At 40.6% G+C, this 20,996-nt stretch overlaps 1 protein-coding gene across 1 annotated transcript in view; it reads left to right on the top strand.

Moving 5' to 3' along the window:
• The window catches only part of zdhhc11 (zDHHC palmitoyltransferase 11), a 95,396-nt gene that overhangs the window by 41,260 nt on the left and 33,140 nt on the right, over positions 1 to 20,996 (top strand). The window contains exons 3-5 of the mRNA XM_072560582.1: positions 11,050 to 11,228; positions 14,304 to 14,405; positions 19,362 to 19,486. Coding sequence (XP_072416683.1) covers positions 11,050 to 11,228; positions 14,304 to 14,405; positions 19,362 to 19,486 — 406 coding nt within the window. The remainder of the gene's footprint in view (positions 1 to 11,049; positions 11,229 to 14,303; positions 14,406 to 19,361; positions 19,487 to 20,996) is intronic.

Raw genomic sequence — 20,996 nt, 5'->3', positions numbered from 1 at the left:
TCCAGGTACACCTGGGGTACTGTTAGGAAGAGAATTTCAGCTACAATGACGGAATGACAATATAGTTTCACTTCAGGATAGTATATATTTGGGAGAGGAACTTGTAAGAGGTGACATTCCCATGTCCCTGCGCCCTTTATGCCGCCAGGTTATGAAGGTTGCAAGTTTGGAAGGTGCTGTCTGAGAAGCCTTGGTGAGTTGATATGGTGTATCTTCTTTATGGCATACGCTGCTGTTACTGTGTGTCTGTGAAGGCAGAAGTGAAAGCTTAAGTTGAAGGATGGGACACTGATCAAACAGGCTACTTTATTCTGGGCAGTGTCACTCAATTCTGAGTGTTTTTGGAATGCACTCATCCAGTAAAGTGGAGAGCATTCTATCACACTCCTGACTTGTGTCTTGTAGATGATGGACAAGCTTTGAAGAATCAGGAGGTGAGCTAGTCATTGTAGAATTTCTAGGGTCTAACTTGCTCTTGTAGCCACACTATTTATTTTGATGTTCAGTTTCCAGTCAGTGGTAACCCTCCAGGATATTGATTATGGAGAATTCAGCAATGATGAAGACATTGAAGCAATTGTTCAATTCTGTCTTGTTGGCAATGGTCATTGCTTAGCACTTGTGTACCATGAATGTCACTAGCCACTTATCAATACAAGCCAGAATGGTGTCCAATTCTTGCTGCAAATGGATACAGATTTCTTCAGCCTGAAGCCACTGCAACATCTATTCAAGAAGGCAGCCATCACCTCAGGCCAACTAGGATGCACAATAAATATTGGCCTTTGCCAGTGAAGCCATGAAAATGAATTTTTAAAAAATCTTAAATGAAAATTTGGAAAATGCTTTCCCGACAGTGATACCATCAATATTTCCAATATTAAAGCTCCCCGTTACCTCACTAATGATTCAGTTATCTAGAAAGTTTATAAAATTGTCATTTGCCCTCTATATTTTGTACTTGCGGCTAAGGCTCTGCCAATATATAATACTTCAAAGTGTGACCATCTTCAGTGATCACCATCTTTATTTGGAGACTGTATAATATGATTAGAAACATGCCTGGATATTGCAGCGCTGTTAGTTACTGCAGTGATGTCGGAATGATCCCTCAAAATGACAAGGTCATTCTTTGCAAAATGTTGGCTGTGGCATTGCATGCATCGAAAAGTCACAACATGAATTTTTAATAATCTTATACAAAAGACCAGACCAAAGTCTTTTGTCTTAAAATATAATATCGCACACCAGGTAAATGTCATTTCTGCCTTTGTCGTTGAGTGGTAGAATAGTACAGCACAGTTGAAGACTACTCAGCTCTTGCAATATAATACATTTAGGTCCACTTACCCATAGATGTTGCGACAGTATCTTTTCTGAGCACCCTGGCAGACAGTGCATTCTGAATCCTAGCCATGTTAAGTATTTTTAATATTTATTGTAGCAATCTGGGTAATGAACAGATCTTTACAAAATCCGATAGAGGCGTGAAGCAACCAATCACGTTTTCCTAAGTTGTCTGTACGAAAATAATGTTTATAAACATTGCAGGAAGGAAATTGTGAGGATAATATGATTTGTATGTTGTTTCCCAGAAAACATAACAGAAGGTTTCATTTGAACATTTAGCAAGACGCTTCATGAGCTAGCATGACTCACTGATAGTCATGTGATGGTGGAACATTGATATAGAGAAAGTGAAGCTATATTAAATGAAACAGGTAGTTTTCAGTTATCTTTTCAAGTCTCATACCATTCAAATACACTAAAGATGCTTTAAAAGGTCAGGTTTTTTGAAGATATTTTACACAGAGATTACAACACTGAAACCAAACTATTCATTGTAATGTGCTTACGCCAACTCTTTATTCCTTTCTCCTTCACCTTTACATCAAGCTGCCTCCCACTCTCAGATGTGACAGTGCTTGAAACAGGGCTCAAAACCACCTTGTAGGAGTGGACAATTCACTCACAAAATGTCACAAGCAGTTCAATTAAAGCAAAGGTGAGAGCAGAAAATTCAAGAAAAAAGAAGGATGTGCAATAGGGGGCAGAAGCAGCTCAGGGGAGCTACCTGAAATGCAAATGTCTTCAAAGGCAGCAGCCTCCAGAAAAATGGTCCTTCCCTTTCTAATTTCCTAGTCACCCTCTGGTGGGCTGGAAAGCAATGAGAAATGTAGATCAATCCCGTTTGAATTTTCATGCCATGATAAGATTCTTGTGCCAATATCTATGGCAGAAAAGGGATAGAATACCAAAATAGATTCCCATTGGAGCTGTACAAGTTATAGTGAGCACACAGATTCTGTAGGTGCAGAGAGAGCCGATAGGTGGCAATAGTCCTCAGATCTGTGGCAAATAATGGGTCAATGGTTTACGGAGGTTTTTTTCATATCCTCTGAAAACTTGATCCCATATTCAATGAGAAGGACTTTATCTTCTCTGAAATCCAGGAGATTTGAAGGAGGTAGGCCAGGACTTTAGATGCTGAGGCAAGGTTGTGATTTGCATTCATCATCAGTCTTTGACCCTTTGTATCTGCAGGTACCACAATTTTAAGATGTGCACATCTTAAAGGAATCAATATTTGTGCACAGTCTGTCTGGTTTCCTGTGCTTTCTGTTCTGGAATAGTTTCAGCCAAGCATAGTCAATTGAGTATTTTTAAAAATGCAGCTACTACTGTAATGGGAATTGGTTTAGCTCAGTTGGCTGGATTGTCAGTTAACAGAGTAGCATGATGCCAACAGTGTGGGTTCAATTCCCATCACCAGTTTGAAGTTACCATGAAGGACTTTCCTTCTCAGCCTCTTCCCTCACTTGAGGTCTGGTGGCCCTCAGATTAAATCACCACCAGTCACTTCTCTCTGATAAGACAGCAGGCCCTATGTTCTGGTAAGGCAATGGTAACACAACAACAACGACTATAATGTTGGTAAAACAGCAGCCAATTTGTACACAGCATGGTCCCACAAACAATAATATGGTAATGGATTAATTAATATGATCTTTCGTGTTTGCTTGAGGGATAAATCATGGCCAGGATATCAGATAAACTCCCCCAGTCACCTTTGAAATAAAACCATGAGATCTTGTATTCGCAATTCGAGAGGAAATGAGGATTCAGTTTAATATTGTCATCTGAGAGACAGCATGTCTTTCAACATTGTATCGGCATGTCAGTCTAGGGCATGGGCTCAAGTACCTCAAGTGGGAATTGAACCCATTACCTTCTGATAGAAAGGTGTGAGTATCACTACTAAGTAATAGCTGACTCTTATCATATAGTTGACAACTGTTTAATATAGACCAAAAATGGATTAACTTAGGAAGGAGTTAAAGTGTGAGCAAAGTGCTGAATAAACAACAGATCTATCTTCTGGTTAAATAGATTGGGTTTTGGAACTCCATTGTCCTCTATGAAAATATTTACTGTGGAACTAATAATAGTGAGGTCAAAGGGAAAATGTTCCCATAGTAACCAGCAGTATATAAAGTTTCAAATGCTGCAACCTCAACTACTCACCAAATGTAGGTGCAATTATGAAAGAAAAATGATTTAAAAACCTATGTTTTTAAAAACCTATCTATGTCAAGCCCTCTGTAAATTGAACTTAGTTTACGTAAGTGTTAGAATCTGTTACTATTCTTTGTCAGCCTGCAACAATGAGGTCAAAGTAATCTCTGGCACCAATGGAAAATGAAGTCAAGCGACTTCATTATTAAGTGAAAATTTATTAAAGATAGTACTTGTAGCATCTTTCCTCATCTCGGGAGATCTCAAAGCATGCCCATGCATTTTAGAAGTGCAATATATGTAGTGAGGCAGCCAGGTATGCTACCTCCCTGGTCCTAGGGTCAAGGATATGTCAGAGTGATTCCAAGACATTCTGGATGAGAAGCGTGATAAGCTCGTGGTCATGGTACACAATAGTGCCAATGACATATGTTGAAAAAAAGGCATGAGTTCCAAAAAACTGAATCTAGGGAGCCAGGAAGTTAGTTGAAAGGTAGGACCTCAAAGGTATTGGTCTCAGGATTACTACCAATGCCATAGAGTAATTGGAGTAGAAATAGCAGGATAGATCAGATAGGAACATAGGAACAGGAGTAGGGCATTCAGCCCCTCAAGCCTGCTCTGCCATTCAGTAAGATCATGGCTGACCTGTGATCTAACTCTATCTCCCTGCCTTGGACCCATATCTCTTGATAACTTCACCTAATAAAAGTTTATCTACCTCAGATTTAAATTTAACAATTGAATTAGCATTGACTGCCATTTGAGAAAGAGAGTTTCAAACCTCTACTATGCTTTGTATGTAGGAATACTTTCTAACATCTCTCCTGAATGGCCTGGCCCTAATAATAATGGAATCTTCAACCAGTGGAAATAGTTTATCTTTATCTGCTCTGTCTTTCCCTGTTAATATCCTGAAAAACTCGATTAGATTACCCTTAACAGTCTAAATTCTGGAGAATATTAGCCTAATTTGTCTAATCTCTCTTCATAACCACTGAAGTTTGCGTATCATCCTTGTAAAGCTGTGTTGAGCTCCCTCTAGGGCCAAAACATCATTCCTAAGGTGTGGTGCCTAGAACTGCACACAATACTCTGTGGGGTCTGACTAGATATTGTATAGCTGCAGCATTGCATATGCATCCCTATACTCCATCCCTATACTCCATCCCTATACTCCATCCCAGCATTCCATTAGCCTTCTTGAAAATTTTCTGTACCAGTTTGTGGTATTTTAAGGAGTTATGCTCTGAACCCAGAAATCTTGTTGGACTGCCACTGAATTTAGTTTTGTACTTTTTAAAAAAAATACCTTAATCTATCCTTTTTCAGTCCAAAATGGATAACCACACTCTTGCTTATCGTAAAATCCATCTCCACAGCTTTGTCCATTCACCTAATCTATCAATATCCTGTTGTAATTGTATGCTTTCCTCAACTATTGTCTAATCATTGACTGTCCACAGTGCTGCCAATTTTGTTTTGTCAGAAAATTTAGATATTTGACTTTTTGTGCCATTACCCAAGTCATTAATGAATATTGTGAATAATTGAGGCGCAAATACAGATCCCTGTGGGACACCACTGGTCATGTTCCTGACAATTTAAGTACTTACCTGTTGTTCCAACTGTGCTTCCTGACACTCAACCAGTTTCCTATCCATGTGAGTAATTTCCCCTCAATTCCATGGGCTTCCTCCTGAGCTAACAGTAATGTGGGACTTTATCCAAACTTTCTGCAAGTCCATAGAAACAATATGTTTTAACTTATCTCTGCCATCACCTTTGTCATATCTTCAAAAAACTCTGAGGTTTGTAAGACATGACCTACACTTCATGACTCTACATTGGCTCTTGCTGATTAACTGAATTTTTCCAAGGTGATCAGTCACCCTATCTTTGATTATAAAATCCAACAACTTTTCCATAGTAGATGAATACATGGCTGAAAAGCTGGTGCAAGGGGGTGTTTCAGCTTTCTGGGACACTGGGACTGGTTCTGGAGGGAGGTTGACTACACCTAGGTAGCCCTGGGACTGAGGTCCAAACGTATGTATTTGCTAGTGCAGTTGGGGTGAGTTTAAATGAGAATGGAAAGGAAAAGGGAACCTAAGCAGAGTGACAAGGAAAAGAGAATCCAGGACAGTAAAAAGAACTGTAACATGCAAATGTGGTAGGCAGGTAATCAAAGTTGAGAGGCAACTAGGGCCATGGGCCATAGACAAGTTAGGATGATTAAAAACCATAGAAAGGCAAGTCTAAAGGCTTTGTATCTTAATGCAAGGAGCAAGAAGTATTGAGCTGATGACACAAGTTGGGAAAAATGGGTGTGATCTCATCACCATTATGAAAACATGTTTACTTGGATATCAAAATTGGAAAAAGAATATTTGACCTTTTGGAAAGACAGGAAGGAAGGAAAAGATATTAATCAGAGATGAAGACAGTTGTGAGAGATTATCTAGGCTTGGCTGATGTAGAGGGCATTTGGGTCGAGGTTGAAAACAGCAAGGGAAAGAAGGTTATGGTAGGAGTAGTATATATATCCCTAAACAGTAGCCACAATGTAGGAAAGGGTATACGCCAACAAATAATAGGAGCATTTAAAAAGAACAGAGCAATACTTATGAGTTTCTTTAATCAAATCAAGATTTATCAACTTGAACTTAATCAAGTTGGAAAAGGTAGCGATAACAACAAATTCATAGGGTGCTTTAGGAATAGTTTCAAGGAGCAATGTATCATGGAGCCAACCATAAAGCAGACAATCTTAGATCTGGTAATGGGCAATGAGGCAGTTTTAATAAATTACCTCATTAAAAAAAGAAACCCTCTAAGAAGTAGTGATCATAACACCATAGAATTTAATATTCAGTTCAAAAGTGAGAAACTTGGGTGAGCAACAACTGTGTTTAACTTGAAAAGAAGGAATTGCAATGAAATCAGGGTAGAGTTAGCTTAAGTGGACTGAGCAGATGGATTAGCAAGAAAGATAGTAATTCAGCAGAGGAAAACATATAAAGAAATAAATCATGATCTCAGCAAAAATACATCCCAGTAATGAGTGTTATGTACTGTACTTTTAAGAGAGAGTGAATGCTGTTTTGCACAGAGAGCCTATAAGCACCAGTTATATGACTAGCTAGCAGTCTTAGAGTGCACTGGAAAATTGAAAATATGTAAAATTTGGCTGTGAAAAAGAAGGACACCCATCGGAGATGACAGATGCTGTATGGTTTTGAAATTAAGTTGTTGTAATTTTAATACAACTGTTTATTGGAACAGTATGTTGTTATAGAGTTGGAGGCAGATAAGAAGCAGTTAAGAGAAAGGGGAGCTTAGAGTTGTGAATAGTTGTTTAATGTTCACTTTTAGACTTAAGGAATAAATTGATCGTATTTTTCTTTAAATTGTGGAATTTGAGAATTCTCTGTCACTCATACTTTAACAGCTTATGAGGCAAGGTGAACCTTTTCTGGGTGTTTGGTTGAATGAGCAGAAGGGTTCGCCGCTGTGTCGTAATAAGAGGAACGATTCTAAGCAAGGGATAAACAAATCATGGCTAATGGATAAAATTATGGAGAGTATTAAATTGAAAGAGAAAGTATATAAGGAGACAAAAGTCAGTGATTCCCCCAGAAGAATGGGATAAATTCAGAATCCAACAAAGGTGATCTAAAAAGATAATAAAGAAAGAGAAAATAAACTATGAAGGCAAACTAGCGAGGAATATAAAAGCTAACAATAAGTCCTTCTTTTAATGTATAAAAAGGAAGAGAGAGTCAAAGTTAACATAGGTCCCTTAGAAAATTAATCTGGGGAGATGTTTATGGGTAACAAGGAAATGGCAGAGGAGTAGAACAGATATTTTGCATCAATCTTTACGGTGGAAGATACTTCAAACATCCCATTAATACCAAAGAATATGGGGGGGAATGAATTAAGTACCATCAACATCAATAGAAAAGTGATGATAAACTAATGGGGCTAAAGGCAGAAACGTCAACTGACCCTGATGGCGTTTATCCTAGGATTCAAAAAGAAGTTACAGAGATAATGGTTTCATTGGTTGTAATTTTCCAAACAAATATTGGACGCTGCCAAAGGAATAAAATCCTCCCAAAGTGACAGTCTTTTTCAAAAAGAAAGAGAGGCAAAAAGCAGCTAACTATAGGCTGATTAGCCCAGTACCTATTATTGGAAAAATATTGGGATCAATTATTAAGGAAGTAATAGAAGCATTTTTGGAAAATCATAATCTAATCAAACAGCGTCAGTCTGGTTTCATGAAAGGGAAATGGTGTCCAACAAACCTATTAGAGCTTTTAAGGAAGCCTCACCAGAGTGGTATTGGGGAACCAATAGATGTTTTGTATTTGGACTTCCAGAAAGCACTTGACAAGGTACCACTCAAAAGGTTAGATTATAAGATACAAAAATAAAAATTGCTGAAAATGTTTAGCAAGTCTGGCAGCATCTGTGGAGAGAAATCAGAGTTAGCGTTTCAGGCCGAGTGATCCTTCCTCAGAACTGAGGTCTGAAGAAGGATCATGCGACCCTAAATATTAACTCTGATTTCTCTCCACAGGTACTGCCTGACCTGCCAAGCTTTTTCCAGCAATTTCTATTTTTGTCTCTGATTTACAGCGTCCGCAGTTCTTTCAGTTTTTAAATTATATGTTAAGAGTATTGGAGCTGGTATTTTGGCACAGATAGAGACTTGATAAATTAGCAGGAAACAGGGGGTGACAGGTTCTTTTTCAGGCTGGCAACTCATGATCAGTGGGGTTCCACAGAGCTGTCTGCTGGGATCACAACTGTTTCCAATATATACGAACGACTTGGAGGAAAGAAGCAAATATACTACAGCCAAAGTTACAGACGACACAAATATAGATTAGATTAGATTACTCACAGTGTGGAAACAGGCCCTTCAGCCCAACAAGTCCACACCAACCCACAACCCACCCAGACTCATTCCCCTACACCTAACACTACAGGTAATTTAACATGGTCAATTCACCTAACCTGCACCATTTTGGACTGTGGGAGGAAACCGGAGCATCCAGAGGAAACCCACACTGACACGGGGAGAATGTGCAAACTCCACACAGTCAGTCGCCTGAGGTGGGAATTAAACCTGGGTCTCTGGCGCTGTGAGGCAGCAGTGCTAACAAATGTGCTACCGTGCCGCCCAGAATTGGAAAGGAAGGTTGCAAGAGGGCTACAAACAGTTCACAGGAATACTGATAGGTTAAGTAAGTAGGCAAGAAAGTTAACAAATGGAATATAATATGGGAAAATATTGGAAGCAAAACATAAGAACAATATTATTTAAATGGAGAAAAGCTGCGGAAAGTGCAACACAAAAGGACTTGGGGGTTCTTGTACATGAAACACAGGAGGCTAGCACAGGGGTGCAGCAGGTAATCAGGAAGGCTATTGGAATGTTCGCCATTATTTCAAGGGGGTTGGAAAATACAAGTAGGGGAGTCTATATAAGGTGATGATGAGACCACACCTGGAATACTATGTGCAGCTTTGGTCTCTTTACTGAAAGAAAGATACTATTTCATTGGAGGCAATTCAGAGAAGGTTTGCTAGGTTAATCCTGGGAATGGGGGGATTGAGCAAAGGGTAAACAGATTTGAACTCTACTCATTGGGATTAAGAAGAATGAGTGGTGATATCATAGAAACATGTAGGATTCTGAAGGGGTTTGACAGACAAAACGCTGAGCGAATGTTTCCCCTCATGGAAGAGTCTAGGGATAGAGGGCATAGTTTCAGGATAAAAGAGCTCCAATTTAAGACTGAGATAAGCAAGAATTTCTTCTCTGAGAGGGTTGTGAATCTTTAGAACTCCTTGCCACAAAGAGCTGTGGGGGCAGAGTCTTTGTGTATATTTAAGACTGAGATAGATTCTTGATTAGTTGAATGGTGAAGTAGACCACTCCTGTTCCTACTTCTGGTTTTATGTTCTTAATTTATGCATAAAAAATTCCTACAAACACCAATGTGGCAAAGAGTAGATAACAAATTGTTTTTGTGTTGCCAGGAGTAACTCCTCTAGTTTTCTTCAATATAATGCCATGCATCTTTCACCACCAAAGAGGGCAGACAGTACTTTGATTTAACTTAGCACTGAAAATAAAAGCACCCCCGACAGTGCAGCACTCCTTCAGTACTGTCCTGCATTGTTTATTTAGATTTCAGTACTCAAGTCTATGAGCTGTGAGTTGAACCTGTAACTTTCTGACTATGACTGATCTAACTAACTGAGCTATAATATAGCTGCTACAATCTATTGGGAATAATGAACAAGGTGTCTTTTTCATGAATTTTGGTGGAGCAGGATCTTAATTGTGAAAAAGATACAAATACTTTCATTTGTGTGTGAACATAGAAAATGGACCGACAGGAAAAGATCAAATGTTGTGTTGCATAGAGTTTTGATGCTTTGCCCAATAGAATTCATGGCATTTGGTACCCTATCCACCGGAATATTCCACAAACCAGAATCTCACTTATTTCCTGCACCTCAGATGTCACACATAAAGTATCAATATTGCCAGTCTGAGGTGATGGTCAAAGAACTTGCTGAAAGTTTGAAGGATTTTTCCCTCAATGTTTGTAATGAAAAACAGTCCAAAGCAGAGAGGCTCTAAGCCTCTGCCAGTTGTAGTGTACATTGAGGCATGTTTTATTCAATTGCTACTATTACCATGAATTGCAATTTAATGCCATTTTTGATTAGCAACTCTATTTGATTCTGGTGTGTGTCAAGTAATGTGAATTTCACTGTACTCAGGGTTAAAGTGGTCAACAAGGTAAAGGGTGTTGCTGTTCAGTGTTGGATTGCACCAGATTTCCTGTCACATTCTCTCATTTCCCTTCAACCAGTGAACTAATTACTCAATGGTCTTGCTTACTGTATATTGGCTTGAACTATAGATCAATTTTGGTCACCCTTCTATAGAAAGGATGCTGTTAAACTTGAGAGGGTGCAGAAAAGATTTACAAGGATGTTGCTGGGACTGAAGGATTTAACACATAGCGCTTTTTTTTCCTGAAGCGCAGAGGCTGAGGGGTGATCTTACAGAGGTTTATGAAATCATGAGGGATAATGGATAGGGTAACTTGCCAAGGCCTTTTCCCCATGCTAGGGGAGTCCAAAACTAGAGGGCATAGGTTTAAAGGGAGAGAGGAAAGACTTAAAAAAGGCCTGAGGGGTAACATTTTCATACAGAGAGTGGTGTGTGTATGGAACGAGCTGGGGTGGTGGTAGAAGGTGGGTACAATTACAATGTTTAAAAGGCATCTGGATGGGTACATGAATGGGAAGGATTTAGAGTGATATGGTACAAATGCCAGCAAATGGGACAAGATCAGATTGGGATGTCTGATCGGCGCAGATTACTTAAACCAACTGTTTCGTGCTGTATGACTTTAAGTAAGAAGTATTAACTTGTTTCTTTAAAAATTTCCATCAGTTCCTCAATCTAGTTTTGTCCCTTAACATCAATGGTTTCAGATAATTAGCACGTTGTTTGTGTATCATTTCATTGTCCACCTGGTTGCTGTCTCCATTGATCCGGCAGACAGCAGTGTGCGTACCAGAAAAAACTACAACACTCCCATGCCAACTCTTGATCGAGCCAAGCATCCCCATGTCATTCAGAATCAGCACTGCTACTTGTGTGAAGTGGATGTGTATGTATCAGCCTGGTTACACAGAGGGTCCATGAGCTCACACGTTCAATTTTACAGTCAGTTCTTATGTAATGCGATAATTGTGCAACCCCGCATTATAGAAAATCTGTACTTTAGAAACAGCACTTAAAGTGTAGGCAATGTAATCGCGTTACAGCCAACACAGGTTTTTAAAGTTCATGTTTTGGAAACATCGTCAGTGGATTTGTGTTATCGAAACCCACATTATAACAGAATGTACTTGAGTCTCTGCACTTTACATGTCAAATAACAAAAGAGGACAGGGATTAATTCCACACACGGGGTGAAGCACATTAAGAATCAGGAAGGGCCCAGCAGTAGCTGAGGTGCTCTATGCATTGCTGAGTGAGCCAAAAGGACAAGAGAAGTCTGAAGCTTATCTGTGATCTTCATTGATCTTCATTGAACTTAACTCAAGGGAGTAATTGGAGTTGAAGAGTTGACTTTAGTAGTAGGGGCTAGCGTAAAAATGGGGTTTGGGGGAACTGTGCCATTTATGCCATTTATTTGTTAAAAAATCCTTTTATGAATTAACTCCATTGCCCTTGAATGTTTACATGTGCGGACGTAATATGTGGAGAGAACAGGCTCACCCATGACGATATCCTATGGTCACATGATACTGTGCTGATACTGTCTGCCTTTGCTTTGTTTCAAGGTGGATTTTATTTTGCATCATCATTTGGAATCACGTTATTTTCATAAGCACAACACAGCAAACAACACAAGTTACTGATTAATCTGCTTCATTTCTGTTTTAGGCTCTGCTTTCCAACTCATCTAATTATTTTGTCTTTGCTTCATCTCCCCTCTGACTTTATTGCCAGTTACTTTCAACCTGTCAGCCTTTTCATTACTGCAGGTCCAAATGCTTTCTCCCATTACACATATTCTTTAATTTTCTGCACTGTCCTAACACTGTGGCTGGTATTTAATGCAGCCCACAGAGATTTTGTCCATTGGTTGAAGAGCAAGCAAACTCCACACATTGCCTTCTTTCAGGAAGGCTGAACAGATTTTTAAGTAGATAGAGACAGGCCTCCCCTGGAACCAAGGACCCCAGGAATCAAAATCCCACCTTGTGAGAGCTACTGGCCTACCAGAGATTAGCAGCTGTGCAACTGCACCAGCAGGAATGGTAGAAGCTGCCAGAGGTGTAACCTTCAGAGGCCAAGGATCATCAAAAGAACCCAGAGCAAAGGTGAGTGTGGGTGGCTTGGAGTTCATGGGCACAGGCGCTGTGTCAATGTTTCCATCACTGCCCAATACTCTTTCTCTCAATCAGGCCTCTTGATGATCCAGTGCACTCCACACCCTACCTTGGAACACATAGGCTGAAGGTGGTGGGTTACAATGTTAATTGGCTGCTAAAGGGCCTCAGTGGACATCTCCCACTGTAATATGGGAGACAGGTTGAGAATTAATGGGAAGGTCATGGAAAGAGCACCCACTTTATTTTATGAGCTGCCAATCATCAAATACAGTGGCAGAGTCCATAAAAGCCAGCCCTCAGAACATGTTTACAATGGTAAACAAACTAAAATTAGAAAGCATAAGTATGAAATAATCACTAATGAATCCAATCAGAAGTTCAGAAGAAACCCCTTGACAGAGTGTCTGTTAGAATGTGGAATGTGCAACCACAAGGGCAGCAGATTCATGGGAACAGCACCATCTGGAAGCCACTCACCATCCTGAACTTGGAAATATGTCACCTTCATTGTCGGTGGGTCAAAATCCTGGAACTCCCTCCATAAGGCATTGTGGGCCTCCCTACACCACATGGATTGCAACGGTTCAGCAAAGTAGCTCGCCACCACCTTCTCAAGGAGGAACTAGAGATGGGTATTAAATGCTGAGTCAGCCAGCTATGAACACTTTCTGTGAAAGAATATAAGGGGTAGTTGCAGCAACTAGTATTGATATGTTTAAGAAAAATCTTGAAACCAATGCGAAGGAAAAATGAATAAAAATGTATGTTAATCCAGTTAGATGAAGTAAGTTGGAGAGATGCTTGTTTAGAACATAAACATCGACATAGATTAGTTGTTCAAAAGATCTACTTCCATGTTATTAATTTTAAGTAAGCCACAGCTTTGTTTGAGTCTGTCTTCAACAGCACCTGTACTTCGCAGCACAACCCAGTGAGAGTGATTCAGAATTAAAAACCAGGTATAACTTATTTTCTTCTACTCCCTACTCCCTAAGACAGGGAGTTCTGTGACCATCAGTGACAAATCAGCTTTAAATGAAGTTGAAAACCTGTGAAGGATGTCACCAGCCTTGAAGGTTTGCAATTAGTATCGTTTTGGAGATTGGCATTTCAGTCAGTGCATTACTTAAAGTCAGTACTGAAACATGGGCATTGAGCCCCTTAAATCTTATCCTACTAGCCTGCAACTCAAATATTTCAGAACATTTTATGGTCCAGAGGAAGATCATGTGTTATACCTATTGCTTGCTCCCTAAATATCCATAACTTCCCATTGCTCTGCCTTTTTTTTCAAACCAGTAATCTTTTAAAATCTATTTATAGATTTTGCTTCCACTTCTAGAATGGCATCTCATTATCAGACCTGTCCTCTGCCATAAATTTCTCCTAGACCCTCCCTTAATGATTATTTTAAGCTTCTGTCTCTTGTGCTTGGCTGATCTCATAGTTGCTGTTTACTTATCTCAACCCCTGGTAATTGTTAATATCTCCTATCGGATCTGATTTTAGACTTGTTTGTTCTAATTGAAAGACATCCAGTTATGAAGCCCATATAGTAATCCACTTTGTAGATTCAATTTGAAACCTTCAGCTCTTCATTTAGTCAAGGTATATTTGTAATGTGGGAGATTGCAAGATAAATTGCTTTTCCATTATAGCATCCATTATTTTGCCTTTAAAAACCCCAGAAGCAGATCATTCCAAACCTTCATTGCTTTGAATAAACAGTTTCTTCTTAATCGCCGATCCAACATAAAATCAGTCATGTTGTACCTCATTGGTAAAGGACATATACACAGCCATGTGCTGAATGAATCTTTTTTTTTGCTGTCTCTTTTCAGGGGAGTGAAAGCCAAACATTGCAGCACTTGTAACAAGTGCATTTCAGATTTTGATCATCATTGCAAGTGGCTGAACAACTGTGTAGGAGGGCGAAACTACTGGTATGGCATTCAAGAATTTACTTACAACCCTTCAAATTTATAACAAAACAATAGCTAGCTAGTTGAGGAAGTCAGCAAATGAGTATGGCTACAAGTCAAAGTCACTTTCATTGACCTGGATTTTGTGGTTGGAATGACTGTTAGCATTCACCGTCACTACTGTTCTGAAACTGATAGCAACTTATATAGTTTATATGTGTCTAGGGTGGCACAGTGGCTCAGTGGTTAGCACTGCTGCCTTGCAGCGCCAGGGACCCAGATTAGATTCCAGCCTCAGGTGACTGTCTGCGTGGAGTTTGTACATTCTCCCTGTGTCTGCGCGGGTTTCCTCTGGGTGCTCTGGTTTCCTCCCGCAATCCAAAGATGTGCAGGTCGGGTGAATTGACCATGCTAAATTGCCCATAGTGATAGGTACATTAGTAGGGAGTAGGTGGGTAGGTTACTCTTCAGAGGGCCGGTGTGGACTTGTTGGGCCGAACGGCCTGTTTCTACACAGTAGAGAATCTAGTCTAAATTAGAAACCCAGTTATTGCTGTCAGCGATTTTACACTTATTCATAGGGTGCACTGCCAAAGTCCACCTAGTCTACCATTGATTATTAATTACTGAACTGAAGAAAACTTTCCTTTTTATGTAATTACTTTCACTGTAGAAATACTTGAAGAGATTGCACCTGGTTGAATGAAATGGAACTACATTATTAATGGTGTGCAAAGTGCATAATCACTACTGGCCCTAGAAAACAAATTTTATACTTATGGAATGTTTCATTTCTCCATGATAATATAATGTCCGTTTAATGTCCATTTTAAGAAATAATCTCACAATCACCCCTTGATGTTTGGTGGCATTACTATTGTTGAACCCCACTCCCCAAGTATTCTGAAGGGTTATCATTGACCCAAGCCTAACTGGACTAACCATATAAACACTGTGGCTACAAGGGCAGGAAGAGGTTAAGATACCCACGCTAAGTCATTTACCATCTGCCTACCATTTATAAGGCATAGATCAGGATTGTTGTGGAATACCTTCTGTTTGCCTGATGAGTGTAGCTCCAGCAGCACTTGAGAAGCTCGGCACCATCCAGGACAAAGCAGCCCACTTGACTGGCATCACATCCACCACTTGTCAGCATTTACTCCATTCAGGACTCTTGTTGGTGGCAGCAGTATGCACAAACTACAAGATGCACTGCAGTAATACACCAAGGTTACTTAAGGAGCACCTTTCAAACCTGTGACCTCTACCACCTGCAAGGACAAGGTCAGCAATGCATGGGAACACTGTCACTTGCAAGTTTTGCTGATCGCCAAATCAGATCCTAACTTGGGACCATATTCCAAATCCCGTCACATTCACTGGATCAAAATCTAGGACAACCAATCCTAACATCACTTTGGGTGGTCCTACACTGCAAGGAATGCAGTGTTTCAAGAAGGCAGTTCACCATCACCTTGTCCAGGGCAATGAGGGATAGAAAATTAATGTTGGTCTAGCCAGTGTTGCCAACATCGCACAAACAAATTTTAAAAATCCCTTTTTTGTAAACTGTAGTTTAAAAAAAAGTCTCCTTGCAGTGTGGTCAGGCACTAGTTATTTATGACTGATTAGATATGTGAGACATATTTCAGCTGTTAACTGTGGATAGTTTCGGAATGGTGCTACATGCATTGCTGTTGTGCTTCAAAGCCAGATGTAGTTAATGGTTAACTGCATAACAGGGCCAGGGTAAAGATATGAACATTCCAATTTGTATGTAGCAGTTGCCAAGGTAGCAGTTTATGCTTATTTACAGGTCAAGCTGTGTTTCATGAGTCTTGGTGGATAACAAATTGTTTCCTTTTGCGTCACATTTGTACAATTCATTAAAGTTGCTTTCTCTCAGCAATAATAGTCCAATATTTTCCAAGCTCAGAACCTTTGTTCCCAGTTGCTCTCATTTTATCTTAAATGTAAGCAAGAGCAACAAATTTTAATTAACGGTACCCATCATCTAAACTGCGTAGCTGTTCCTCCAGCTTCAATCTTGCAACAATTCATGTGCTATGGAAACTTGTAGTCCATATTACTAATACCAACGCTGCCTGCGCAAGTTCCTGCAAATCCACTGGGAAGAAAGACATACCAACACCGGTATCCTTGACCAGGCCAACATCCCCAGCATCGAGGCACTGACCACCCTTGATCGGCTGCGATGGGCTGGGGATGTCCTCATGACCACCTGACACAACACTCTCCAAGCAGGTGCTAAACTTCCAGCTTCGAAGCAATGGTGGACAGAGGAAGGGCTTCAGTGATAGTCTCAAGGTCTCACTGGCAAAGTGTAGTTTTCCCACAGACACCTGAGAATTACTGGCCCAAGACCATCCAAATTGGAGGGGGTGCATCCAGGAAGGCATCGAGCATCTTGAGACTGGCCATCGGGGAAAATGAAAGCTTTGTGAATACAATGAAAGGAGCGCACTACCACACCAATGCTCCACCCACCCCTTCCTGCGACCACCAACTGCCTCAAGAGCTTGCAGTCGCCATATCGGTCTGTACAGCCACCTACACTCACCCTGAGATTGGAACAGAGTCATCCTCATCTGCCGATGATGCTCACCAATTGGCTCACCAATTCCAAAGGGCTCCAAGATTCTCTTCTTACTTGCTGCCTCACTGCAAGATCTCTTCCTTTGCAATGATCACCTCCCTACTCACTGACTAATAGTGGGTTCTGTCCACCAGCACCTTGATTTCATATTCAACAATAACTTTGCCTAATGTTGGGAGTCTTCCAGTATTGTCCGAGTATTCAGTACGGGAAGTTGATTGGGGGTGGGGGGGGGGGGGGGGGGGGGGGATATCAGATACAGTGGGTAGAAAGGCAAGCTGGTTTCAAGCAGGAAGTGGGTTCTACTCCTAATGGTATTAGGAAGAGGGTTGTCATGTTCTGGGTGAAGAGAGATTATTGTACCCCAGGTGTAGAGAGGGTGTCAGGTTGTGAACATTGGTGTGGGGGTGTCAGGCCCTATAGCAGTGTTTGTGGCAGGTCACGGGTAGAGAGTTATACGGGATCCCAGAGTAGAAGTGGGACAGGGATGTCATGTCCATAGCATAGAGGATCAATGGCAGGGGTGTTGTGTCCTAGATGTAGAGGTAAGGTGTTGTGTCCTAGGCAAAGAGTAAGGTGTCAAGTCCAGCAGCAGAGGGTGCTGGGTTCTGGGCATAAAGGGAATGTTTGGTAGAGGGACATTTTGGGTCCCAGAATTAGAGCTAGCTATTGGGTCCTGAGGGGTCCTGGGGCTATGACTTATGTTATGACATGGCGATGAATCCCTCTGTTACTTAAACCTGAAAACCCAGACAAACTCATCTCATCTAGTAATCTGTTAAAATATGAGTGACAGAGAACTCTCAAATTCCACTACTTAAAGAAAATAACATCAATTTATTTTCTAACTCTAAAAGTGAACATTAAACAACAACCGTTCCAACTCTAGGCCCTCCTTTCTCTTAACTGTTTACTACCTGCCTTCAATTCTGTAACAATATGCTGTTCCAATAAGATACTTGCTAAAATTACATCAACTTAATTTCAAAACCACACAGCTGCTGTCTTCTTCTGCCTTCCCTCTTCCAGCAGAGGATCTCCCTGGGTTGTTTTCTTTCTTTTTACTGTGAGTCTTTTTCATATAAAAAGGAACCTTTGATAGAGAGTGTTTCCTCATTTCTTGGAGAGCAAGATGTTTGCTCTCCAGGTGTTTCTGTCTCGATGGCAGATGCTCTCTCTCCAATTTTCAAAATGTCTGCATTTTTATACCCTCAAAATCGGATCATTTCATTAGTTTGATGTTGGCAAGACAATAAATTCAAATTCAATTTAGTTTTAGTGTCCTGGGGCATAATTTAAACTGATTGGTGAAATTGTTGTCAAAACAGCAACCAAAACTCAGATATTCATTTCACAGCCAAATGTTACATATTTTCAATTTTCCAGTACACTCTGGGACTGCCCTCTAGTCATATCACAGGTGCTTGTAAGCTTTCAGTTCAGACCAGCATTCACTCTCTCTTACAGGTACAGTACATGCATTCAATTTCATAACACTTGGCCTGGGTAGGGAGAGGGAGCTTTCAGGTCAGGTTTGGGGATTAAAGTGTTTGAGGAAGATATAATTGGGGGTGTGTGCAGGCTGTTTAGTAATGACTAAGGAGTTAGATTAGATATTTAAAAATTTAACTCTTCCCGAGTAACTACTTACTTACCTGTAGTGAAACTCTCTGAATTCTCTGATTGAAATGGTTACTTTTGGATGATTCCAGGCACTGGTGAATTGGACATCAACATCTTTAAATTGTGATGCAGTTCCTACAGATGCTGTAAGGGTCCAATGTGCAAATCCCATCTATTCTGCAGAAATGACTATCTGAGGATTGGAAAGTCTGGGCCTTGAATTTACCTCATTTGATTGACTTTTCTGATGAGATTATAGAGTGGGTCGATGTGGGTGAGACAGTTGATATGGTGTACTTGGACTTTCAAACCATGCTTGATAATTTATCATATAATAAATTCTCCAGCAAAGTTGAAACCCATTCAAACCCATGAAATAAAAGATTCAGTGGCAGCATGGATACAAATTTGTTGGGATATGGGAAAGAGCTGGGAAGTGGGAATAACTAAATTGTTTCAGCAGAGAGTGTCATTGATCTGATTGGCCAAAAGCCTTCAACTGTGCTGTAACAATTCTGTGATTCAACATTCTACACTGGAGTGTTTCACTAGACTTAAAGTTTTGAATCATTCTGAAGTTGTGAAGATGTTATAAAAATGCAGATCCTTACTGCGTACAAAATTCTAATGAATTGCAAACTTATTGGTCTCTGTCAGTTAAGTTTAGATATAATCATATTTTAAATTTTTAAATTTACCACATCTAACACTCCTTTCTTTCTAAATCTCTGAAGGTTTTTCTTCCATACTGTGGTGTCAGCTGTTCTCGGTATCCTGATGATTGTACTCGTTACCCTTTATGTTTTCATCCAGCAGTTTGTAAATCCAGAAGAACTTCGCACAGCCCCTCAGTTTGAAAGTGAGTATCTCCACTTTATTATGAGGTTTATGTTCACCGGAATGTGATGGTTTTACAAAGAAGGAACAAAAGACTTGTTTCTACCATTTTTATTTGTTATTCCCCCAGTGGAAGTCATGGCATTTTCTGTCAATGCATAAAGCTCTGAAATTTTTCTCTAAACCTGTCCTTCTGTCTACTTCATTCTGTCTCTTGTTGTTTCTTATAATCTATCTTTTGATGAAACTATTGATTATTTTCCCTATTGCCTCTTTAATTAACTTGGTGTGACATTTTGTCTGACAGTGTCGCTATCAAGTGCCTTGCTGCATTTCAGTACACTAAGTTCTTTAAAGTTTGTTGCACACAGAAGAACTTAGGTATCATAGACTGATTCCCAGTTCAGGATTCCCACAATGTTGTCTGATTGAATGGGTGACACTAGGCATGGGAGTCAGAGCTCTATATTGCCATTCCAGTACTTTAGAGGCAATTATATTGTCTGTAGTTTGATATTGAACATGCCAGCCTTTAGTTTTGAAATCTAGAAATAAAAGGCTACCAACAGTCAAGGTGATCTTGAAGCCGCTGAATGGTCCTAGCTCATAATAACGGAACTATCCATCACAAGATCCATCTTACCCAAATAAAGCCCTACCCGAACTCTCAGAACATTGCTAAAGCTACCAGTACTCTACAATCACCCTGGAGCGCAAGGACAAACAGAGGTTCCTCAGGGTTGTTTTCATTTCTCTTGGGTTCAGTAAATGAGTGTGAGGCCATTTCCCATCTTTGGGAAACCCAAGCCCCTCATATCTGCCCATTTACACCCTTCTTCCATCTCCTGGACATGTGGACGGGCAGGGCTCAGGTTTGCCAACTTCTGAGGCAATGTCAGATGAGTGTGGGTGCCAAGACAGGTTGTTTCAAAGCCCCGCAGCTATTCACTGAGCCATTAATTCAACTTTCCACATTGTTCTTATGCCAACCACCATTCATTCCCACCCTCCTGCTCCCATGTAACCTCATAACTCTGTGTGCCCTCAATGTACCATCACATTCCCTAGGCATATAGAATAGAATAGAAGCCTTAAAGTACTGAAATGGCAATATCGAGCTCTGACCCCCATGCCTAGTGTCATCCAATCAACCCCACTGCCCTGTGGCCCAACATTTCAACTCCCCTTCCCACTCTGCTGAGGACATGCAGGTCCTGGGCCTCCTCCACCACTGCTCCCTCACCACCCGACGCAAAGAGGAAGAATGCCTCATCTTCCACCTCAGAGCACTTCAGCCCCAGTGCATCAATGTGGACTTCACCAGTTTCCTCATTTCCCCTCCCTCCACCTTACCCCAGTTCCAACCTTCCAGCTCAGCACTGTTCCCATGACCTGTCCTATCTGCCTATCTTCCTTTCCACCTATCCACTCCACCCTCCTCTCTGACCTATTACCTTCATTCCCACCCCATTCACCCATTGTACTCTATGCTACTTTCTCCCCACCCCCACCCCCACCCCCACCCCCCTCTC

The sequence above is a fragment of the Chiloscyllium punctatum genome, chromosome 41 (assembly GCF_047496795.1).
Source record: "Chiloscyllium punctatum isolate Juve2018m chromosome 41, sChiPun1.3, whole genome shotgun sequence".
NCBI classification, from domain to species: domain Eukaryota; kingdom Metazoa; phylum Chordata; class Chondrichthyes; order Orectolobiformes; family Hemiscylliidae; genus Chiloscyllium; species Chiloscyllium punctatum.
The sequence above is the reverse complement of the archived record's forward strand: the minus strand, read 5'-3'. Positions and strand labels throughout refer to the sequence as shown.